The sequence below is a fragment of the Schistocerca cancellata genome, chromosome 3 (assembly GCF_023864275.1).
Source record: "Schistocerca cancellata isolate TAMUIC-IGC-003103 chromosome 3, iqSchCanc2.1, whole genome shotgun sequence".
NCBI lineage: Eukaryota > Metazoa > Arthropoda > Insecta > Orthoptera > Acrididae > Schistocerca > Schistocerca cancellata.
Genome location: NC_064628.1, coordinates 397,097,835 through 397,124,281, shown reverse-complemented (window position 1 = coordinate 397,124,281; position 26,447 = coordinate 397,097,835). Strand labels below are relative to the sequence as shown.

Sequence of the window (26,447 nt, the reverse complement as noted above, 5' to 3'; positions counted from 1 at the left end):
AGAACGGACATCTTTTTAATCCTACAGCCACTATTGATCAAGACACAAAGGACTCAAAGACATTGGCTGCCAGTGGGCACTGATTTAAACCAATGGGGCAAGTTGAAAATTTGTGCTGGACTGGGATTTGAACCCAGATCTCCTGCTTACTAGGCAGATGTGCTGACCACTAGGCCATCCGGACACACAGCTTCAAGGACTACACTAGCATGCCTCTTATAAGATCCAAATTTTCAACTTATACCACACACTACTGATGTAGTTCCCCTGCTCATTACCCTCATTACACTTGGCATCTTGCCAATTCCTGTAAGAGTTTAAGCTGTTTCGGGCATGTCCAAAAGAACTGACAACCACATATATAATTATGGAGATGATGGCTGATGATCCCTTCAGTGCAGATGCACATAATGCTTTAACTTTTGCAGGAATCGGCAAGATACTGTGAGTAGAGAGGCTGATGAGCAGGGGCACTACATCAAATATATGTGGTACAAGTTGAGAATTTGGGTCTAATGGGAGGTGTGCTATGGCAATCCATGCAGTTGCGATGACCACTGTGTCCAGAAGGTGTAGTGGTCAGTGCATCTGCATAATAAGCAGGAGACCCAGATTTGAATCCTGCTCCGGTATAAATTTTCGACTTGCCCTGTTGATACAAATCAGTGCCCACCGGCAGCAAATGTCTTTTAATTCCTTTGTATCTTGTGTATTATTTGATTTATTTTCACTGGGTTCACTCATTCGACATGAGCGTCCTAAAATATTCTCTGCCCTGGACCTGGTGCCACTACATTATAATCTAAAATCATCAGCACAAAATGTTGCCACAGGGAGAATGAATATCTAAAGATGCTCACATCTGGTAAGTGAAACTGGTCAAAATAATTCAAATAATGTGCAACCTGTGGCTGCTCTGTGTACATAGCATTCTCCTTTATTATGGAATTTATGGAGCACATTGTGTGAATACATGAACACTCAGGGGCACCTGCTATTTATGATTATTGATTCATCTGCCAGGTCATTGGGGTGTCCCACTTCAATCTTTCTGGAAGAAAATCCTGATAAATACACATTCTATAGCAGTAATGTGTAACATAAATCTAGTTGACAGCGAAGAGGTTCACAAAGTAACCATATTAGCTTCATCTTAGAAGTTAACTTCATTTTTTTTTTAAATTGTTGTCCCACTTTTTATTGGATATTATAATTTTACTTTAGACTGACACTTCTTTTCATTACCCTGTGGTATGCGAAAAGACGATAAGAAAAACAGAATGCTCCATTTTAATTTGGTATGATGAGCCTACATGAAAAATAAGTTCATAAACATTTATAGAACCGTACTTTTTCAAAAGTGCACATGGGCAGCATTAGTTTTATCCAATGTGTGCCACAGGGATATTTCATGACAGATTCTTCACATAACATAATCTTGTTAAAGACCTAGAGTTTTTAACTATGTGTGGTTTTCGTATGCACACTAAGTGTTTCAAAGCTGTACAAAGCTACAATCATTTGGCTGAAACCAGAGAACAATTTTTCTGTGGAAGTTCTTAATAAGGTTGTTGTGAATTGCTGTAGTGTGCAGACAAAGGCTTATTCAGTCAAAAACTAGTAGCCTTTATCAAAGCCACATTATCTGCAAAGTCTGTTTGTGCAAATGTCTAGTAAAGACAATTCTGATGGTCTCCACTTTTAAAAGAGTACAGTTCCATAAAAGTTTTTGTGTAGAATCACAATATGCAATTAAAATGTGGTTACTATTTAAAAAATTAGCTGTTCCCATTCCCACCCATTGCAGCACCATCTAGTATGAAACCAGTATAGTTATCTTGTGACCCCTTCCATCTGCAATATGTTTAATATGAAATACCTTTTTGTGGGATATATGGCATGTCTGGGAAGTCAACATACTCCTAGGTCAAAATAGTGTATATTAGAATAATTGCATATAAAAACTATGTATCCAGTGGATCTGTATGACATCATTACGCCATACACAGAGTTCTATGCATCTACATGTCCTCCTCGATATCTTGTTGAACATCTCAGAAACTATGCTTTGAAAGAATTCCTCAACACATTTTAGGAATTATTCATTAATTGCACTTCATTCATTAATGTTGTACTGATATTGAACTGCGTGGGACTTAATTTTTCCACATAATGAGCTGTTGAGCTCTGTAAAGTCTGGGCTTCATGGTGCCCATTTCAAGGGGACTGGAGAGTGTAATACTCTTTAGTGAGTCACAGTATTTAGAAATTATGCCAATAACACATGGCAGGTGTCAACTCACTGTTCTGTGTCACAATCAGATAATTTATTGACAAGCATTGATCTAAATCCCTTTATACAATACTGACAACAATACTTTTCATTGGATTCAAAGCAAGGGCAAAGCAATTATTTATTTTCCCAATGATACATAGTCAGGAGGGTATGGGGTCTTTTCAGAGAACCTGCATCTTTCTCAAGGATTTTTTCATTTTCCCCCCAAAGATTAAAGTGAGACTCTCTACATCTACATCTACATATACATTCATACTCCGCAAGCCACCTGATGGTGTGTGGCAGAGGGTTCTTTGAGTGCCTTTATCAGTTCTCCCTTCTATTCCAGTCTCGTAATGTTCATGGAAAGAAAGATTGTCGGTATGCCTCTGTGTGGGCTCTAATCTCTCTGATTTTATCCTCATGGTCTCTTCGCGAGATATACGTAGGAGGGAGCAATATACTGTTTGACTTCTCGGTGAAGGTATGTTCTCAAAACTTTAACAAAAGCCCATACTGAGCTACTGAGCATCTCTCCTGCAGAGTCTTCCACTGGAGTTTATCTATCATCTCCGTAATGCTTTCGCGATTACTAAATGATCCTGTAATGAAGCGTTCTACTCTCCATTGGATCCTCTCTATCTCTTGTATCAACCTTATCTGGTACGGATCCCACACTGGTGAGTAATATTCAAGTATTGAATGGTTTTTGCATTTGACGCCCACATTGCTCACTGTCGTGAACAGAAACTGGCAGTACACACTGACTGTAAGCCTTCCTTCCCAGACACAATGGAAGCTCAGTTTTTAAAATATGGTTTTGTTTACTGGAGCCACTTTTAATCTGCTACTTACTGTTACCTACATCTGCACTTGCATATCAGTGGTTTTGTTATGATGAGGGATTGTGAGTAAGTAAGCTGTTGTATGTACAATAATGTTAGCTGCTTTTATGTGTCTGCCTGTTCCATTAATAACAGCTGGGGATGTGCCACAAAACACAAACTAGGTCTAAGTTGTTGCTGGGTATGTGTTCAGTTTCCATAATGTTTACCAGTGGTTGCCAGCCTTCATTTACTTCCATTGTTCGTGACACAGCATTTCTTTTGCAACATACTGATATGTAGACAGGTTCTTTTGGGGGGAAAAAACTTCGTTTTTATAAAAATGCAACTATTTCTGTAAGGACTTCAAATGATGTTAGACACAAAAATCGACTGAAGATACCATTTGAGGAATGCAGTTTTACCTCCTTCAAATATTTATACTTCAGATGAATGAAGTAAGTAGCAAATTTAAATCGCCATACCAACACTCAGGTGTTCATATAACCACCCACCAAACTTCACCACTTTCTAAAACTTATTGTTTCAGCCATCCAAAGCTAGGAGTCATTCCATTTAATTAAAAACGCAACTCAGCTCCTGTTGTCTTTCAGTGACAACTGATAGGTCATCAGTGAAGTGTGTCATTCTGATTTTTTATCCATGATAAATGACCTGCACACTGAGGTAGTTCTTTACTTCCCTCATTGCCTTCTAAATATAGAACTGAAACTTAACAATTCATATTAATTTTACAACAAATGAAACTAATCAATTTAAATTACTTATATATAATTGCATAAAAATGTAACTCAATAAATAATTATTTTTACAGAGCTCTGAACTATGGAAGCATTGGTGTTGTCATAGGACATGAGATCACACACGGTTTTGATGATGTTGGTAAGTTACACAGTACGTTAAGAGGATGTCCTTAATGTTTATATTGGTTTAGCTTCTAGTCACTGATATTAACATTTTTATTTCATAATTGCATAATAAGTATTTTATGTAATATTCCACATGTATTTATGATTGTGTAAAGGTCTTGACTATTTGTATGAGATAACTGTGACAGATACAAAGTTAATTGTTTCTTGGCACCTACAAAGACCTGTGGAGAAAAATTTTCTTCTTCATGAAAAGTACCTGGGAGATTCTTGATCTTGCAGTAATATTACCAATAACTTGTTCATAGTCTCTAATTTAAGGTGCATGCTAATGATACTCTACAATAAGAACAGACTAAATTAGACATTCTGGTTAAATAATTAGAAATAATTATTAAATTTCTTCAAATGATTTAATTCTGCAGGTCGCCAGAGTGATAAATATGGAAATCTTGCACAATGGTGGACAGAGGCTACAATACAGACATATATAAAAAAGTCACAGTGCTTCATGGATCAGTATGATGCCTACCGTGTGCCTGAGCTAGATGACTTGCTCCATACCATCGTTCGGGTACGTGGGAAGGAAATCATTTCCATTAATTGCATTACTGCAGTTCTGCAGTAGTGTGAAGCTTTATAATCTTGAAACTCTTTTTCTTTACAAAGAATCTGATATGTGGGGTGCTTCCAGGGCACATTATTTCAGTAAACAACACAGCCATCTTCTTCAGGTGCTGTGAGTTTTGCTGTTGTGTGTACTGACTGCCTGGACTTCAGTCACTATGAACTACTGTTGGCCTCATGCTGCTATGTGTAGCCAGGTTCAATTCATGATGCCCACTACACTCTTTGATGCTCTTTTGTTTCTTGGAAGCACAAATTCTGTCAGCATTTTCTAGATGTGTGGGACACAATGGCTGGTGCAGTCTTAAAAAATTCCTGAAGCCAACTACTCCCTTTGATGCTCTTTTGTTTTTTTGTGGCTTGCACAGATGTTCTGTGAAACTCCAAGTTCTTAGCATTTTCCATATACAGTGGCTGTAATGGCCAGACCCCAAGCATTATTTAAATTGAAACCTCATCCCTGTTTATTAAGTTTTCTGAAACCTTTATTTTGATAGACTCCTTAATTATTATATTTGAGGGAACCTCTTAGAGGTTGTCAGGACCAGATCTTTAACTTACGGCAAATAATGGAGAAGTGTTATGAGTGGAACAGGGAATTGTATCTATGCTTTATAGATCTAGAAAAGGCATATGACCGGGTTCCTAGGAGGAAGTTATTGTCTGTTCTACAAGATTATGGAATAGGAGGCAAACTTTTCTAGATCTATAAAGCATAGATACAATTCCCTGTTCCACTCATAACACTTCTCCATTATTTGCCGTAAGTTAAAGATCTGGTCCTGACAACCTCTAAGAGGTTCCCTCAAATATAATAATTAAGGAGTCTATCAAAATAAAGGTTTCAGAAAACTTAATAAACAGGGATGAGGTTTCAATTTAAATAATGCTTGGGGTCTGGCCATTTACGTGGATAGTCAGGCAACAGTTAGAGTTGACGGTAAATTGAGTTCATGGTTCAGAGTAGTTTCAGGGGTAAGACAAGGCTGCAACCTGTCTCCACTGTTGTTCATATTATTTATGGATCATATGTTGAAAACAATAGACTGGCTGGGTGAGATTAAGATATGTGAACACAAAATAAGCAGTCTTGCATATGCGGATGACTTAGTTGTGATGGCAGATTCGATTGAAAGTTTGCAAAGTAATATTTCAGAGCTAGATCAGAAATGTAAGGACTATGGTATGAAGATTAACATCTCCAAAACGAAAGTAATGTCAGTGGGAAAGAAATATAAACGGATTGAGTGCCAAATAGGAGGAACAAAGTTAGAACAGGTGGACGGTTTCAAGTACTTAGGATGCATATTCTCACATGATGGCAACATAGTGAAAGAACTGGAAGCGAGGTGTAGCAAAGCTAATGCAGTGAGCGCTCAGCTATGATCTACTCTCTTCTGCAAGAAGGAAGTCAGTACCAAGACTAAGTTATCTGTGCACCGTTCAATCTTTCGACCAACTTTGTTGTATGGGAGTGGAAGCTGGGTGGATTCAGGTTACCTTATCAACAAGGTTGAGGTTACGGATATAAAAGTAGCTAGGATGATTGCAGGTACTAGTAGATGGGAACAATGGCAGGAGAGTGTCCACAATGAGGAAATCAAAGAAAAACTGGGAATGAACTGTATAGATGTAGCAGTCAGGGCGAACAGGCTTAGATGGTGGGGTCATGTTACACGCATGGGAGAAGCAAGGTTACCCAAGAGACTCATGGATTCAGCAGTAGAGGGTAGGAGGAGTCAGGGCAGACCAAGGAGAAGGTACCTGGATTCGGTTAAGAATGATTTTGAAGTAATAGGTTTAACATCAGAAGAGGCACCAATGTTAGCACTGAATAGGGGATCATGGAGGAACTGTATAAGGGGGGCTATGCTCCAGACTGAACGCTGAAAGGCATAATCAGTCTTAAATGATGATGATGATGATGATGATGATTATGATGATGATGAGGGAATGATGGGCAATAATTGATTTGATTGGTTGTTTTAGTTGGATGTATCACTGATTTTCCATGCATCTCTCCTCGACTGTTCTGACAGTCTGCTTGACATAAGACATACCACATTCACATGGAATGTGATACACACTTGGCTTTTGGAGATATAGATCATTTTTGACATTACAAAAATGCTTTTTATCTTAGCAGAAGGGAGTGAAAGACAATGGATGCCGTCTTCCTTAGGAGACTACTGACCTTTCTGGATATTGGCCCAGTGTAAGGCAGATAAGTGATTTTTGGATTCTCTTACTTAATCCCAATCTCAACCACTTTCTCAGTTTATTAAGATATCACCAGCAATCTCAGCGACCAAATCTGCAAAACACTGAGGAAATCTGCATTTTGTGGAATATTAGTGAAACCACTGAAAAACAAAAGAGTGTCAAAGGACATAGCTGGTGTCAGGAATTGATCCTGGCTATACACAGTGACATTAAACCAGATAGCTGTGTCGATCATCAAAATATGGTGCATAAAATGGAAACAAAAACTTGCCAGAACATCTAGAAGCACACCATTTATTCATCATGCTGAGAAAACCTGAGATATCACATAACTTCGTTTATACACAAGTTGGATAAGGTCCACCAGAAGAGAGTCAACTTCTCAGTACAGTGAGCTTTCTAATTAGGTGTTCAGATGAACAAGTTGCACCTATGTTTGCTAAAAACAAGCATCATACTAAAACACTGAGGGCAACTTTGACCAGGCCCAAGCTGCCGGAGGTGGCAGTCAAGTGTGTGTGAGGGTACTTGCTTGTGTGAATGAATGTGTGTGTGTTTCCTTTTCTGACAAAGGATGTGGCTGGCAGCTAATGTGCAAGTGTCTTTCAGTAGTGCCAGCTTGTAAATTAATTGTGTCATCTTTACATTAAGTAACAATCTACCTTTTCCTTACATTGTTGGAAATGATAATGTAGTATTAGTTAACTGCTGGAGTATCTATGGAAAGATTCCAGAACTAGTCTTGCTTATAAATAGTAATAATGATCATGTAGTACTAGAAACAAAAAGCTGGCTGAAAGAAGAAGTGAATAACACAAAAAATTCATTTCTAATGGGACTTTGTATCACAATGATGGGGTGGACACTGGTGGTGAAAGTTTGTTTATAGCCATAAATCTCTTATCTAAACATATTATAAAAATGTTTGTGTGTATGTGTTTTCCACATATCCTCCTAAACCACTAGATCAATTTCAACCACACTTGGTACACATATACCTCACTGTCAGGCAACAATCGCTGTTGGGATAAGGACCACCTACCCATCAAAGGGGTGGGGATGGGGCTGGAAAAGATGCATAGCCCATGATGTGTGAATTTACAGATTTTAATCACCCAGTAATTAAGAATGAGAGCACTTAGTGACTTTCTACAAACTTTATCTGTAATTTCAAACCCTTAAAAAATTTTTTTCTCACTGACAGCCTCTACAAAATGATGAAAAAAAAATGGTTTATCACCTATTACTCTTCTGCTGTTCATTCAGTAAAAGTACAGCATGAGGCATGACATTATAAGTCATTACTTCTTTACTACCAACTGTATTTGTGACACATTTTGTAGATAGTATCCTTATACACCACTGATTATAACTGAAAAATTATATCATTTTACAATATATAGTTCATGAGATATGACATGATAAACAATGCCACCCATGAAAAACTGCCACTTCATGCACGACATGTAAATTTATTGTTTCTGTGCTACTAACTCTATTCACAATAAATTTTTCAGACAACATCCACAAATATTGCTGAATGTACCTATGATACCTATTGTACGACACATAGTTAAGGAGATGTGGCATCATAAACAGAGAGATGGATGAAAAACTGCTGCATCATGCAGACAGTATCCACATATGCTGCTGAATGTACCCACAAATCATAGCAATGATGACACATAGTTCAGGAGATGTAATGTCATAAACATTAAGCATGAGATGAGATGACACATGGGTGTACAGCTATAAACCTGGGCAAAAGCAGGTTTCTCCACTAGTATACAGGATGTTACAAAAAGGTACGGCCAAACTTTCAGGAAACATTCCTCACACACAAATAAAGAAAAGATGTTATGTGGACATGTGTCCGGAAACGCTTAATTTCCATGTTTGAGCTCATTTTAGTTTCGTCAGTATGTACTGTACTTCCTCGATTCACCGCCAGTTGGCCCAATTGGAGGAAGGTAATGTTGACTTCAGTGCTTGTGTTGACATGCAACTCATTGCTCTACAGTACTAGCATCAAGCACATCAGTACGTAGCATCAACAGGTTAGTGTTCATCACGAACGTGGTTTTGCAGTTAGTGCAATGTTTACAAATGCGGAGTTGGCAGATGCCCATTTGATGTATGAATTAGCTCGGGGTAATAGCCGTGGTGTGGTACGTTCGTATCGAGACAGATTTCCAGAACGAAGGTATCCCGACAGGAAGACGTTCGAAGCATATGATCAGCGTCTTAGGGAGCACGGAACATTCCAACCTACGACTCACGACTGGGGAAGACCTAGAATAACGAGGACACCTGCAATGGGTGAGGCAATTGTTCGTGCAGTTGACGATAACCCTAATGTCAGCATCAGAGAAGTTGCTGCTGTACAAGGTAACATTAACCACGTCACTGTATGGAGAGTGCTACAGGGGAACCAGTTGTTTCCGTACCATGTACAGCGTGTGCAGGCACTATCAGCAACTGATTGGCCTCCATGGGTACACTTCTGTGAATAGTTCATTCAACAATGTGTCAATCCTCATTTCATTGCAAATGTTCTCTTTTGGATGAAGCTTCATTCCAACATGATCAAATTGTAAATTTTCACAATCAGCATGTGTGGGCTGACAAGAATCTGCATGCAATTGTGCAATCACGTCATCAACACAGATTTTCTGTGAACATTTGGGCAGGCATTGTTGGTGATGTCTTGATTGGGCCCCATGTTCTTCCACCTACGCTCAATGGAGCACGTTATCATGATTTCATACGGGATACTCTACCTGTGCTGCTAGAACATGTGCCTTTACAAATATGACACAACATGTGATTCATGCACGATGGAGCTCCTGCACATTTCAGTCGAAGTGCTCGTACGCTTCTCAACAACAGATTCGGTGACCGATGGATTGGTAGAGGCGGACCGATTCCATGGCCTCCACGCTCTCCTGACCTCAACCCTCTTGACTTTCATTTATGGGGGCATTTGAAAGCTCTTGTCTACGCAACCCCAGTACCAAATGTAGAGACTCTTCGTGCTCATATTGTGGACGGCTGTGATACAATACGCCATTCTCCAGGGCTGCAGCAGCGCATCAGGGATTCCATGCGACACAGGGTGGATGCATGTATCCTCGCTAATGGAGAACATTTTGTACATTTCCTGTAACAAAGTGTTTGAAGTCATGCTGGTACATTCTGTTGCTGTGTGTTTCCATTCCATGATTAATGTGATTTGAAGAGAAGTAATAAAATGAGCTCTAACATGGAAAGTAAGTGTTTCCGGACACATGTCCACATAACATATTTTCGTTCTTTGTGTGTGAGGAATGTTTCCTGAAAGTTTGGCCATACCTTTTTGTAACACCCTGTATTTAAAGTATATATATGTAAAGCAGAGTGTAAATGTGTGTGTCTGTGATCTCCTCCCAAATTCCTGGACTGATTTCAATCAAATTTTGGCACAGAAACAGCAGGCCTTGTGAATATCAGCACTATAGGGTTTATAATGTCCTAGCTCCAATAGGAGCACATATATGGGCTCCAGGCATATAGACTGCCATGCACGACAGGCATGTTGTGTGAGAGCAGTCTACATGTCAGTGTCAAAAAATGGTTTTTCAGACCCCAACATGCGTATTGTGTTGTAGTAGTACCGGCCTGCTTTATGAACATGCTTTGTATGGCATACTGTATGTCAGGGGCAAATAAATGCTTTTCAAGCCACTGATGTGTAGTCTGGTAGCCTGCCCTGCATGGCAGGTGTATTGTGGGAGTAGTACTGGCTTGCTTTATGGACCTGTAATGCAGGGGCTACACATGCTGATGAACATGACTGGAGACAGGTTGAGAGGGACAGAGGAGGGTTGGACAGAGTGAGGGGGAGGCAGAACTGGACAGAGAGAGGGAAGGTGGGGGCGATGCGTGAGGGCAGGTCGAAGGTTTAGAGAGGTAGAGGGTAGATGGAAAAGGAGGAGGGGAGGTGGAAATGGAAAGCTAGATGGGGAGGAGGATATGATTAGAGGGAGGGGAGATGAAAACATGGTGGAGGAAATGGACAAATAGAGAGGAAGGAGTAGATGAAGAGACACAGAGATTGGGGAGGAGGAGACTGACAGGCAGAGATGGGAGGATGACGTGTAGAGAGAGAGGGAGCAAGAGGTGGACACAGAGATGTGGAGATGGAAGTATGTTCAGTCTATGTGTGAAATGCTCTGCAGGCGATGATGTGGGGAAAATGGTAGTAACACAATAATATCTATTGAGATTAGTATGAATGATGAATGCCAAGGAATTCTATTGATGAAGTAAGTGCTATAAGTGGGTCAAACTGGTAATAATATGCTTTTATAGACCCCCTGCCTCAGAAACAGTAGTGGCAGAACATGTCTGGGAAAACTTGAAGGTTGTGGGTATGTTGTTACATTAGGACAAAATTTCAACTCGCTGACTAAAGACACGGAGAGTCATGTAATTTGGGCACTTAATTGTGACAGGAACTCATGTGGTATTGTTCTTAACGCCTTATTTGAAAATTATTATGAGCAGTTAATCAAAAATCAAACTTAAGAGGTAATTTCCTAGATCCTCCTAGTTGCAAACAGACAAAAAATTTTGATTCCATTGATACAGAACAGGGAATCAATGATTGTAAGTCTGTTATAACATCACTGTTGTAATATTCAGATTTTAGATTACCTGAGCAGCCTACATCAATCATTCATTTCTTATTCAGAATATGGAGAGCATAAAAGAAAAATTTCAAGAGTATTTTACAATACTGCCTTAGACATAAATGCGCTGAACAAAGTTGTGAGGGGCCAGTCAGACCCACTGTAGCTCAATGTCTTTGTTAGAAAAGTACTCCACAAAAAAGAGAATTTCACTTCATATTTAGATTTAGACAAAGCCTTGCTGACAAACAAAAATTGATAAAACCAAAAGGAGTGTAAGGAGACCCACATTTGAAGTATTCAATGAATTTGAAGGTAAGATTCTGTTTACTGATTTGATGTTACATGAAGTCAGTAAATGCATCAAATAATGACACCATGTGGGTGAGAAAAAGAAGGCCAAGATACTGAATCCCATTTGCTGTAACTGTTTGACTGAGGAAGGTCATACAACAGTTCCTCAGCAGATGTGCAAAATCATAGGCCTATATTACTGACATTCGATGCACAAGTCACCGAAGTGGCACCAAATTGAAAGACTTGCACCAGGCGAATGGTCTACCTGACAGGAGACCCTAGCCACACAACATTTATTTTTATTACTGACATGAATCTGTTGTAGAATTTTGGAACGCATTTGATGCTCACATATTATGATCTTTCTGGAGACAGAACATGTCATCCATAGGAATAAATATGGATTCCACAAACAACGATCTCATGTAACATTCTGTTCATCCATGACACTGAGATGGCAGAAGATGCTTGCACTCCATTTGACACCATGTTCCTTGTCTTCTAGAAAGCATTTGTTATTGCTGTTCCAGACTGTTTCCCAGTGACAAAATTACAAGCAAACAGAATATCAGTCCAGCTTTATATTTGCTTTGAAGCAGTCTTAGCAAAGAGAATATTTCATTTCATTAACAGAGAGAAAACTGCAAATGTAAAAGTAGCTTTGGAAAACTATTACTGTTCACAATGTATATAAATAATCAAGCATATAATGCCAGAAGCTTTACGAGGCTGCTCATAGATGATGCTGTTGAGCATAGGGACAAAAAATGCTAGAAAATAGTACTGACATTCAAGAAGACCTGCAGAGGATTTCCACTTGGTACAGGGACTGGCTGTTGATCCTCAAAATAATCAAATGTAATATTTATATTAGGGATTGAAAACTCATGAAGTGAAGTTGCACGTAGAATCTTACTGACTTGGATGGATTACTAGTTTCAGCTAACAATGTAGCTATCTTCACATACCTACTATATAAAACATCTTTTCCTCATTTTAGCAACATACAGTACCTTACAGAACTGCACAAAATATTATTGCATGATATTCTTGAATGTATTACAGAATACATACCATAAAACATTCTTGATTAGTGCTGGTGCCATTACGGCTTCACAAATCATTAACATCTTTCTTGAAATGACAGCTTTCACATGTGACATAGTTAGCCCACCTAAAATATGATGGCAGAAATCCAACATGCATCTGGATCGCATTTCCTTTATTTATTTATTCCATGTGATCTGATGGTACACAGTGTGTTACAGATGTCAGAAAATATCAGTTAACATTGTTAACATATATTAACATATAGTATCCTAATGTATGATATTGCAAAAATTGGTTAAATTTACTTCACTCCATTGCTCAATGTTTTCAATTGAACATAAATAGCAAGATTACTGTTCTAGGTATTCATTTATAGAGTAAAAACAGTGACAAAACAAATATGACTTCACGGCTTTGCTAAATTTTATGTTGTCTTCGATGGAGTTAATACTAGTGGGAAGATTGTTGAACAGTTGGAGGCCCATGTGGAAAGCTCCCTTTTTACACAGTTGAGTGTTTTTATGTAAAACATGCAGATTTGAGTTTTTCCTGGTGTTGTGTTTATGTATTTCATTATTTTTTATGACTATGGAGTCAGTTGGCACTATATGGTTTCTGAATAATTTTAAGAGTCTTGAGAATGTGTAGGCAAGGCAGTGTAAGAATTTCCAACTTTCTGAAGATGGGTTTGCTGGAGTCTCTGGGTTTGCTCCCAGTAATAATCCTCATTGCTCTCTTCTGGATTTTGAATGTGCTCAGGGTAGGTGGAGAATTTCCCCAGAATATCACATCATATTTTAGGTGGGCTTGTATGTAAGTGTAGTATGCACTGGTTACTGTTTTCAGGCTAGCACATGATTTCAGTACACTTGACTCTTGTGAAAGAAAGGTATGCAGTATACTGCTACATCCATTTCCAATAAGCTACCACAAGAATTCATAAATCTTAGCAATAATCTACGCGCTTTCAAATCGAAAACTGAAGAGTTTCTTCTATTCTGTCAAGGAATTCCTTGAAAAATTAAACTGATTTCTGTGTTGTATTGTTGACTGCATTTAGATAAACTTATAGCTTGTCTTTTTTAGGGTTCATAAACATTTTATTTTATCTGTTATTGCTTTTATGTTGTAATTTCATGCACTGAGACATTCCATGACCTCGGAGACTTGCACCTCAGTTTTGGTCCTATGGAATTAGATGTTTAAAATTAAAAAAAAAACAGCTTTTCAACATTTGTGCCTAGTGTAATTGAACAATGGCCACAAAACTGAAAATATGCATTTAAATAGAGAAAAGGCAGTAAAAATAAAAGAACAATATTTGCATAAGAAACTGCCTACTAAAATAACTAAATGTAAAAGCTATTGTCTTACCAAAGGCATTATACCATTAAAAACTGGTAACTGACACAATAAAACAATGGAAAATCCATGATTGAATAATGATAATATTACAAAAAGGATAGATTGTACTCACTGTATAGTGGAGATATTGAGTCATTGACAGGCACAACTAAAACACTGCTACACAAGTAAGCTTTCAGCCAAAAGCCTTTGTTCTACAGTAGATACCCCCCCCCCCCCCCCCTATCTCTCTCTCTGTCTTTCTTTCTTTCTTACCCAAACACAACCCACAAGCACATGACCACCACCACCAGCAGCTGAGGCCAGACTCAAGTCTCATGTGTGTGTGTGTTTCCTACTTTACAAGGCCTCAAGGCCTTTGGCCAAAAGCTTACTTATTAAGCAATATTTTTGTTGTGCCTGTCAGCAGCTCATCTCCATTACACGGTGATTGGCAATCTATACTTTTCATAATATTGTCATTAACTGACACAATCAGTATTTACAACATTTCATAACAGAGATCATAATATATGTATTCATATGTACCATGTTACAGCAACAACAACAACTGATGCCCATTACAATGTTCAAAAAATGCATCATTCTGCATATACATAGAATTCACAAGTGTGGTCAGTACTGTGGTGAAATGGGGACCAGTGGCCCCTAGGTTTTGATGCATTGCTTGAGGCTATGTAAAGCTTGAGGCTATGTGTATGCTAAATGGTGCATTTCTTGAACACTCTAATGAGCGTCAGCTCCTATACTGTTCACATGTACTATGTTACAGCAATGTGTATATGATGATCTTTGTTTTGATCTCTGTACTTTCACATTCATACATAATTACTTGGGCTTGTGATTGATCTTGCAGTCAATGTGCAGCACAAGCAAAACTTCAGAATACAAGTGTCCTTCGGTTGAGTCTGCAGTTCTATTGATGTACTGCCATAGAAGGGACCTACTAGCTAGCCTCTCTGGTGGACAGCATAGAACACCTTCAGTTCTGAACCCTTAGTACTGCAGATACAAATTTATGTGTGATGACTTCACACTCTCCACAGTCATATTCCTTTCTCTCATAGGTGGAGTTGTTATAGGTGCTGTGTATACAGGCCATGCCCAGTCAGGAAATCATGCCTTGACTAAAAGAGACAAGACTAATGTTTAATCTTTCTCTGATGATGTGATTACTTCTTAGACTAGACAGCTCTCATCAGATACATTCTAGTTCCTCTTCCACACTTTGACTATCCAGCACTTCAGCCAGACTTTTTCTCCAATTTTTACTTATTCTTTCAGCTCTTTCCAGTCACATCTTTCTAGCTTAGTGGCTGGCAAAGTATCTGAGAAATTCATCCAGTGAGTATATCCATATGCTGACTAGCAGCAAATCATCTGCTGTGGCATTAAAATCCCCAATCAGCCTTAGGAGCACACCTCTCTGTGTATATCACAAGGTTCCTCCCTATGTCTTGCACAGTAAAGATGATGTGGTCACAGACTGGTCATGAAGTTCACAAAGGTAGTTAAGATGGTATTGTGGTAGCCCTAAATCACTGGCAGTGGGAGTCTGTATGTGTAGGTGCCTATTCAGGCCACTTTGTGCATTACTGGCTGGCTTTTGTTCCACACTGACATAATGGAAATTTAATGTAATCAAAATGAACTAAATATCAACAGCTCACTTGTCAGTTATACATGTATCTCTTTACCTTCTGGCTGAGTTTCAACTTTTTCCCTTTAACATAATATACACCATTTTCATGACAGCCGCAAAGAAGTTGTTTTTCCTATACAACCACTGAACTTGATCAAAGACCTCCCTTGCTTCATTCTTTAGTGCAGCCTTGGAGTTTTTTGACACCCCCATGAACAGTTCATCTGATTATGAGACAACTGCGTAAGTTTTCTTGTCCCCATTTGGCAGACCAATGAGTGGCTCAGTGTAGACTCTGAGACTATAGGCTGATAGATTGATTCTTATGGACATATATTTACTAGCTTATGGTTTGCTGCTATACATCCAGACACCTGGCCCTTACAGTGGTTACAAAGGCTGTGATAAAGTTCATTGGGTGTCTGGAGATTACAAAATTGTGCAAACATTACATGCTACCATGGACTGTCAAAGATGCTGTGATGTCTGTTATGCTACCATGTACATTTTTACTTGATGAGGTGGTAACTATCCTTCGCATCTGATTTTTCACACCATCCATTGAACATCCCTTCCAGAAACCTAGCTAGGACTGACTGAATTCAGCTCCACTGTAAAAATCTCATGTATGCAGTTATTACTGCATTCTTTAGTCAGATAGTTGATGATGACAGCTTACCTGCAATTTGACAAATGGGTATGTTTATCCTTATGTGGAAAAATTAAAGAGATAGGGTCAGTGCTTCAGCTGTTGCTCAGTCCATTTGCTCTCCCAACTTGTGAAACTTCTTGAGCAGATTTATAACAAAAATCTACAAAATATTGTCTAGATTTCCTCAAATCTGTGTGGTCTTGTCAAGGGCCTCAACATCAGATGCAGTTTATGCAGCCTACCTGCCAATATAGAAACACTGTGAGAAAAAACTAGCCATTACACCTGCAACATCTGACCCTCAAGAAAGATTTTGACAGGGCCCTCATGTGCTCACCTGGAAAGCACCTTGGGAGGGGACCAAACAGTGAGGTCATTAGTCCCATGGATGGGGAAGGAAATCAGCCATGTCCCTTCAAAAGAACCATCCTGGCATTTGCCTGGAGTGATTTAGGGAAATCATGGAAAACCTCAATCAGGATGCCTGGACATGGATTTGAACCATTGTCCTCCCAAATGCGAATCCAGTGTGCTAACCACTGCACCACCTCACTCAGTAGCACTTTATGCCTGCAATATCTGTTACTGTGACATTGCAAGTGCTTCTGACCATCCAGATGGGATATAATCTCGTTAAAAATAATAAAGAAGAGAGAAAGGAAAAAAAAGGATGGTGTGCAGCAGGAGGCTGGATTATCATTACACCTATACATTATGTTTATGGATGTCATGACAGCACAGGTTCAGGTATTCCCCCTCATTGGATGACTGTATATTCACTGTGTTCCTTGTTTTCTGAACCCTTCAAGACCTCCAAAGTCATACCCAGAACTGGAAGAATCAGTCAAACAATAACAAATTGAGGTAAATAGATGCTTGTGTCTGTGTATGTGTGGATGGATATGTGTGTGTGTGTGCGCGCGAGTGTATACCTGCCCTTTTTTCCACCTAAGGTAAGTCTTTCCGCTCCCGGGATTGGAATGACTCCTTACCCTCTCCCTTAAAACCCACATCCTTTCGTCTTTCCCTCTCCTTCCCTCTTTCCTGACGAAGCAACCGTTGGTTGCGAAAGCTTGAATTATATATATATATATATATATATATATATATATATATATATATATATATATAGTTATAATAGAAGGAAACATTCCACGAAGGAAAAATATACCTAAAAACAAAGATGATGTGACTTACCAAATGAAAGTGCTGGCAGGTCGACAGACACACAAACAAACACAAACATACACACAAAATTCAAGCTTTCGCAACAAACTGTTGCCTCATCAGGAAAGAGGGAAGGAGAGGGAAAGACGAAAGGATGTGGGTTTTAAGGGAGAGGGTAAGGAGTGATTCCAGTCCCGGGAGCGGAAAGACTTACCTTAGGGGGAAAAAAGGACGGGTATACACTCGCACACACACACACATACACACATATCCATCCCCACATATACAGACACAAGCAGACATATTTAAAGACCTCCAGCAGAGAGTACGAGTGTAGGACAGTAAATCTTTGACGAGGGCTGTTTGGTTGAATCTGGGAGTGGGGCTGAAGGTGAGGCCTTTGGATAGGACAGAGGTTTCGGATTGGGAGAGAGGTTTGGAGGAAAGGTTAACTACTGAATTAGGGTGTTGTGGTGCCAGATTGTGTTGATCAGAATTTTGAGGTTTTGGAGGGAGTGGAGCTGGAAGTGGGAGATTGAGTAGATGGGAGAGACTGGGTTTGTGTGCAATGAGAGGTGGTTGAGGTTTGCTGGAAGGGTTGTGAAGGGTGAGTGAGTTGCCTTTCCGGAGGTGGGAAACCAGGAGATTGGATAGTTTTTTGAGGTGAAGGGTGGCATGCTGAAAGTGCTGGCAGGTCGACAGACACACAAACGAACACAAACATACGCACAAAATTCAAGCTTTCGCAACGAACGGTTGCTTCATCAGGAAAGAGGGAAGGAGAGGGAAAGACGAAAGGATGTGGGTTTTAAGGGAGAGGGTAAGGAGTCATTCCAATCCCGGGAGCGGAAAGAATTACCTCAGGGGGAAAAAAGGACGGGTATACACTCGCGCACACACACACATATCCATCCACACATATACAGACACAAGCAGACATATGATATGTCTGCTTGTTCTGTTGATATGTCTGCACACTGGTGATTTTGGTGGCAAACGCATCAAAAAGTAGGCTTACTTTGCACACTTATATTCCTTCATAACATATGGAATAATTTTCTGGGTCAGTTCCACATACAGCTGCTAACTATTCACAGCACAGAAATGTGCTGTTAGGATGTATGTTGTCCATCCTCAACATTTGTGCAAAAATGTTTAAAAAATTTAAAATCAACTGTACAATAAATTTACTGTCTTATGAATCAGGCACTGTTCGAAATTAATAGCAGTGTTCATAAATAAAGCACTATGAACAAAAATAACCTCCACTATCCAGAACTTGGCCTTGCTCTTGCATAGAAAGGAGTGAAGAATGTAGCCATAGAAATATTTGCCCAACTCTCTTGCGAATTAAAGGTGCTGGCAGATAGTAAAAGTTTTAAGAGTGAACTGAAACCATTTCTACTAGACAACTCCGACTCTATAGCTCTGTAAATGAGTTTGAGGAAATGGTATGTATGTTGTGTGAAAATGAGGGGAGACGAAGATCTATGAATATGTAAAGGCATTCTGCACAATGTGAAAGTTCAAAATTAACCCTACAGATGATCTTAAGTTCTAATTTTGTTCTATTTATTCCATGTGTGTGTGTGTGTGTGTGTGTGTTTTGTGTAATGAACATCCATCATGTGGTCTATGGTGGACAAATTGTATTTTGATTGAAAATAGTAATGGCCTATTGCTATATGGCTCTTATCATATCCTTTTCACAATGTGTGTATTTATTTGTATACACATCAGATTATGACACTGACTGTGATTCAATTCTAAGGACGGATTATAACTAAGTGAAACAAATAAATCACAAAAATAAAGTATGAAGATGTGTTGTCATAGCTGTTAATTTTTTAAAATAAGTTTCTGTATTCTAATTAGTGATTAATGATACATAACATAGAAAACCTATAATCAAAGAGCTGTAAATGTCTACAGACAAGGAACAAAAGAAAATAAATGTTAATATTTTTTTCACCTAAAGGAAAGTTCTCCACTTATCCCCGTTTCTTCACAGATGAATGGTGTGACCACATTAGGTGAAAATATAGCTGACAATGGAGGCCTCCGTCAAGCATATCATGCGTATCGCAGTTATGTGGAAAGGAACGGACCTGAGCCACGGCTACCTGGCCTCGAGCAATTCACTCCAGACCAACTGTTCTTTCTTGGATTTGCAACAGTAAGTAAAAAAAAAAAGGTATTATAATACGTTTTATGCTCATATACAGTTGTAACCTCTCGTTATGCACCATAATGAGAAATGTCCTGCCACCCATCCCACAGTGGTATTCTGCCTTGCACCAAACCTACACAATATCCTTGTCTATCTCTGCACAACTGATGCTCCCAAACTCTTGTCTCATGGCTCATATCCTTGTAATATGACCTAGATGCAAGACTTCTCCCATACATCCTACTCCTACTCCTACTCCTCCTCTTCCTCCTCCTCCTCCACCACCACCACCACCACCACCACCACCACCACCACCACCACCACCACCACTACCTACTCCACTCTGATCACAGACATTACCTATTCCATCAAAGGCAGGGCTACCTGTGAAACCAGTCATGTGATCTACAAGCCAAGCTGCAACCACTGCGCTGAATTCTATGTGGGCATGACAACCAACAAGCTGTCTGTCCGCATGAACAGCCACCGACAAACTGTAGCCAAGAAACAGCTGGACCACCATGTTGCTGTGCATGCAACCCAACATGACATTCTTCATTTCAATGACTGCTTCACAATCTGTGCCATATGATTCCTTCCCACCAACACCAGCTTTTCTGAATTCCACAGGTGAGAATTCTCACTGCAATATATTCTATGTTCCCATAACCCTCCTGTCCTCAACTTTTATTAGTCATTCCCTGTTCCCATTCCAGCACTACACAGCCTTCTACTCCACCAATGATCCTAGTCTTTTTACTTCTCCCCTTTCCCACTACCCCCCCCCCCTCCCCTCCCCCTGCCCTCTGTCTAACCTCCTGACTGCACATAGCTGTCCTACCCTCTCCCCACCTCATACTTGCATGCTCCCCAGCAGCACTTTATCATCCCACACCCCTACGCTGCTATCCCTACCCCTCCCCGCCTCAGCCTCCTCTTTACCACCACCCAGCCGCCTGTCCCAACGTGTGCTGTGTTGGCTGAATTATTTTGTGACAGTCTTTTTCTTGTACCTATCTGTGACACATCATCTCCACTATATGGTGAGCAGCAACTACCCTTTTCATAATATTGTTACATTCCATCCTGGATTTTTCATTGTTTAATGTTGTTGTTGTTGTGGTCTTCAGTCCTGAGACTGGCTTGATGCAGCTCTCCATGCTACTCTATCCTGTGCAACTTCTTCATCTCCCAGTACCTACTGCAGCCTACATCCTTCTGAATCTGCTTAGTGTATTCTTCTCTTGGTCTCCCTCTATGATTTTTACCCTCCACGCTGCCCTCCAATACTAAATTGGTGATCCCGTGATGCCTCAGAACATGTCCTACCAACCGATCCCTTCTTCTAGTAAAGTTGTAAAGTTGTACCACAAACTCCTCTTCTCCCCAATCCTATTAAATACCTCCTCATTAGTTATGTGATCTACCCATCTAATCTTCAGCATTCTTCTGTAGCACCACATTTTGAAAGCTTCCATTCTCTTCTTGTCCAAACTGTTTATCGTCCACGTTTCACTTCCATACATTGCTACACTCCATACAAATACTTTCAGTAATGACTTCCTAACACTTAAATTTATACTTGATGTTAACAAATTCCTCTTCTTCAGAAACTCTTTCGTAGCCATTGCCAGTCTCCATTTTATATCCTCTCTACTTCGACCATCATCAGTTATTTTGCTCCCCAAATAGCAAAACTCCTTTAATACTTAAAGTGTCTCATTTCCTAATCTAATTCCCTCAGCATCACCGACTAAATTCCATTACCCTCGTTTTGTTTTTGTTGATGTTCATCTTATATCTTCCTTTCAAGACACTATCCATTCCGTTCAACTGCTCTTCCAAGTCCTTTGCTGTCTCTGACAGAATTACAATGTCATCGGCGAACCTCAAAGTTTTTATTTCTTCTCCATGGATTTTAATACCTACTCTGAACTTTTCTTTTGTTTCCTTTACTGCTTGCTCAATATACAGATTGAATAGCATCGGAGAGAGGCTACAGCCTTGTCTCACTCCCTTCCCAACCACTGCTTCCCTTTCATGCCTTTCGACTCTTATAATTGCCATCTGGTTTCTGTACAAATTGTAAATAGTCTTTCACTCCCTGTATTTTACCCCTGCCACGTTTGGAATTTGAAAGAGAGTATTCCAGTCAACATTGTCAAAAGCTTTCTCTAAGTCTACAGATGCTAGAAACGTAGGTTTGCCTTTTTTTTTTGTCTAGCTTCTAAGATAAGTCGTAGGGTCAGTATTGCCTCTCGTGATCCCATATTTCTACGGAATCCAAACTGATCTTCCCCGAGGTCAGCTTCTACCAGTTTTTCCATTCGTCTGTAAAGAATTCGCGTTAGTATTTTGCAGCCATGACTTATTAAACTGATAGTTCGGTAATTTTCACATCTGTCAACGCCTGCTTTCTTTGGGATTGGAATTATTATATTCTTCTTGAAGTCTGAGGGTATTTTGCCTGTCTCATACATCTTGCTCACCAGATGGTAGAGTTTTGTCAGGATTGGCTCTCCCAAGGCCGTCAGTAGATCTAATGGAATGTTGTCTACTCCTGGGGCCTTGTTTCCACTCAGGTCTTTCAGTGCTCTGTCAAACTCTTCACGCAGTATCGTATCTCCCATTTCATTTTTTTCCACATTCTCTTCCCTTTCTATAACATTGCCCTCAAGTACATCGCCCTTGTATAGTCCCTCTATATACTCCTTCCACCTTTCTGCTTTCCCTTCTTTTCTTAGAACTGGGTTTCCATCTGAACTCTTGATATCCATACAAGTGGTTCTCTTTTCTCCAAAGGTCTCTTTAATTTTCCTGTAGGCAGTATCTATCTTACCCCTAGTGAGATAAGCCTCTACATCCTTACATTTGTCCTCTAGCCATCCCTGCATAGCCATTTTGCACTTCCTGTCGATCTCATTTTTGAGACGTTTGTATTCCTTTTTGCCTGCTTCACTTACTGCATTTTTGTATTTTCTCCTTTCATCAATTAAATTCAGTATCTCTTCTGTTACCCAAGGGTTTCTACTAGCCCTCGTCTTTTTATCTATTTGATCCTCTGCTGCTTTCACTATTTCATCTCTCAAAGCTACCCATTCTTCGTCTACTGTATTTCTTTCCCCCATTCCTGTCAATTGTTCCCTTACGCTCTCCCTGAAACTCTGTACAACCTCTGGTTCTTTCAGTTTATTCAGGTCCCATATCCTTAATTTCCCACCTTTTTGCAGTTTCTTCAGTTTTAATCTACAGTTCATAACCAACAGTTGTGGTCAGAGTCCACATCTGTCCCTGGAAATGTCTTACAATTTAAAACCTGGTTCCTAAATCTCTGTCTTACCATTATATAATCTATTTGAAACCTGTCAGTGTCTCCAGGCTTCTTCCATGTATACAACCTTCTTTTATGATTCTTGAACCAAGTGTTAGCTATGATTAAGTTGTGCTCTGTGCAAAATTCCACCAGGCGGCTTCCTCTTTCATTTCTTACCCCCATTCCATATTCACCTACTACGTTTCCTTCTCTCCCTTTTCCTGCTATCGAATTCCAGTCACCCATGACTATAAAGTTTTCGTCTCCCTTCACTACCTGAATAATTTCTTTTATCTCATCATACATTTCTTCAATTTCTTCATCATCTGCAGAGCTAGTTGGCATATAGACTTGTACTACTGTGGTAGGCGTGGGTTTCGTGTCTATCTTGGCCACAATAATACATTCACTATGTTGTTTGTAGTAGCTTACCCGAACTTCTATTTTTTTTATTCATTATTAAACCTACTCCTGCATTACCCCTATTTGATTTTGTATTTATAACCCTGTATTCATCTGACCAAAAGTCTTGTTCCTCCTGCCACCGAACTTTGTTAATTCCCACTATATCTAACTTTAACCTATCCCTTTCTCTTTTTAAATTTTCTAATCCACCTGCCCAATTAAGGGATCTGACATTCCACGCTCCGAATATGAAATAGGAATTATTAAAATGGTTGAAACATGAAAAGTACCAGCAAATTTCATAGAACAGTGTATGAGGGAGGATTGAAAAGTAACTCACAATATTTTTTTTCTCGCCTGTTATCGCAGCTGGAATGTTGAACTTTCACAACGATACAGCTTGAAGTTTGCACTGCAGGGGGTATTTTGTTTTCATATGCAGATCTAGCAAGAGAAGTCTGAACTACAAAGAAAACATGATGTGCATGTTGCTGTCATTAACTCATGAAGAGTGGTGAAGTGTAGTTCAAGATATGTGGGCCAAAGGGCATAAACTGTGCGAAAATCACAGAGACGTGTGGTATGTATCGGAATGACTGTATGGACTGTAGCAATGTCTGCAAGTGGTGTGCATTCTTCCAAGAGGGCCATGTGAACCTGAGTGATTCATCACACTCTGGGCAGTGGGTAACAGCTGCAACCATGCAGAATGTTTGAGCCATTGAGGCAACAACTTTGAATAATTGGTGTGTGCAGTTGCAAACCTTATCATAGTTGTTCAACATTTCCTATGGTGTGGTGTACAGTATCATTCATGATGCATTGGAATTTAATAAAGTTAGTGCTCACTGGATGCCTAAGAACCTGACAGACAATGACAAGGGCCAACAAACGATGGCAAGCTTGTATCACTTTATGCATTCAGCCACAGAAGGGCAACATTTTATGAAAGGATTCATCACTGGTGATGAGGCATGAGCATACCACTATACACACAAAACCAAGCAAGACTCTATGGAGTAGGAATATACTGATTTCACAATATGAAAAAAATTCAAAGTGACCAAATCTGCTATGCCTGGTGTGTTACTGGTGGACTTTGCTGAACACAAGTACACTGTGAATGTTACAGCCCCCACGTAAACTTTGGTTCAGCTGAGTCACACACTTTGTGACAAACTCCACAACATTAATGCCGATGATGTCAAACTTCTTAATCACACTGCTCGCCTCATGTTCCTGTTCTCGTTCATGAGAAAATTGTAGAATTTGGGTGAGAGTTGCTCCCACCTCCACCATATGGTCCAGACATTGCACCACTGGATTTTCATCTATTTGTTCCCATGAAGAAATTCCTGCCCAGCCAACACTTTGCAACAGATGAGGAAATGAAATCAGCAGTCCACAGATAGCTAGACTCCAACCAAATGGACTTCTACAAACAGGGCATGTTGAAACTGGTACCATGATGGGAGAAATGTGTGGAGAATGTTGATGACTAGAAAAGGAGGTAAAAGATGTGAATTCATTTCTGATTTTTTTGTTTTGTTACCTATTAAACTTTTTGGTAGTAAAATTATTGTGTGTTACTTTCCAACCTTCTCTTGTAAAAGGCTTTTTCATGCATACATATACTTGAAATATTTGTATTGTCTCACTGGAGATTTGATACAGGCATAAGTAAAAAAGAGATTTAATTATAGCTCTCAGAACCAGAGGTTCCTTCACTGGCAAGAGAGAATAAAAAGTTAGTAGTAATTGGACTGTTGAGTGTTGGACCAGATTTCCACTTACAATGCTGTCTAGCTGCAGAATGCCCCCTTCATTTAAATTAGATGGAATATCAGAAATACTGTATATTTTTATTGACTGGTTCTTTGCCTGACATCATCTGGTTACATATTCATCCCAGTCTTATACTAGATAGCAAAAGGAATGAATGTGTGTATCATATTAAAACACACTTATTTTATTTACATGTTTAAAAAGTATAAATACTGTGCACAAATTTTAAATACTGTATATTTGAGACTTATATGAAACTTTCCAGTTTGTTTTACCGATTTTTATATATCTTACATTGGAGATGAGAGAATTACAAAAGGCAAAGAAATGTTGCAGTTTCATTAGTCTCATACTGTAAACATGAATGTTGTAAGTCATTGAGACAGAACTCTAACATATTGTATGCATTTTCTTTCTAGGTATGGTGTGAATCTACAACTAGCGAGTCTCTCCTTCAAGAAGTGTTGTCAGACCCACACAGCCCACACAAGTATCGAGTCAGAGGTACCTTAGCTAATTCTGAAGATTTTTCTAGAGTTTGGAAATGCCCACAAGGCTCACCGATGAATCCCAATGATAAATGTCTTTTATGGTAACTTTATAGCACATTTGTCATGGGCTTACAATTTGTTGCATATTGTCATGAATCACTAGCACTAGTTTGCTTGTATATTGTACAGTCTGTCAAAATCTGTAAATGAAAATCTACAGAAGTGACAAAATATGATTCTTGACTGTACAGACACAATCGATTAATAACCCGTATCAGTATTGGCACAGTTCCACGCACACTTGTACAAATTCACAGAGACATCGACATTAGTCTGTTGAAATGATCAACAGCATTATTATATTGTGTGTATATATAAATGATTTTTAATAAAGTTACTTTTTTATATAAATATAATTTTCTCAATTTCTGTCATCCTATAAACAATAAGCACCTATTCCATGTTATTTTTTCCGTTGTCTGTTGTTTTATAACAATACATCTCCTGTAAATGTCAATATTTGTTTAATCTTTCTTTTCTCTGATGTGTTACTTTACATGTATGTTGTTGGCAGCACTGTTTCAACAACTGGTTAAATGTG

General features: G+C 39.3%; 1 protein-coding gene across 1 annotated transcript in view; it reads left to right on the top strand.

Annotated features, from left to right (window-relative positions):
• LOC126176727 (neprilysin-4-like) overlaps positions 1-26,234 on the top strand; it is a 142,487-nt gene extending 116,253 nt beyond the window's left edge. Inside the window, exons 16-19 of the mRNA XM_049923896.1 lie at positions 3,935-4,002; positions 4,415-4,563; positions 19,694-19,858; positions 25,775-26,234. Coding sequence (XP_049779853.1) covers positions 3,935-4,002; positions 4,415-4,563; positions 19,694-19,858; positions 25,775-25,951 — 559 coding nt within the window. The 3' untranslated portion in view covers positions 25,952-26,234. The remainder of the gene's footprint in view (positions 1-3,934; positions 4,003-4,414; positions 4,564-19,693; positions 19,859-25,774) is intronic.
• The last annotated feature ends 213 nt before the right edge of the window (positions 26,235-26,447 follow it).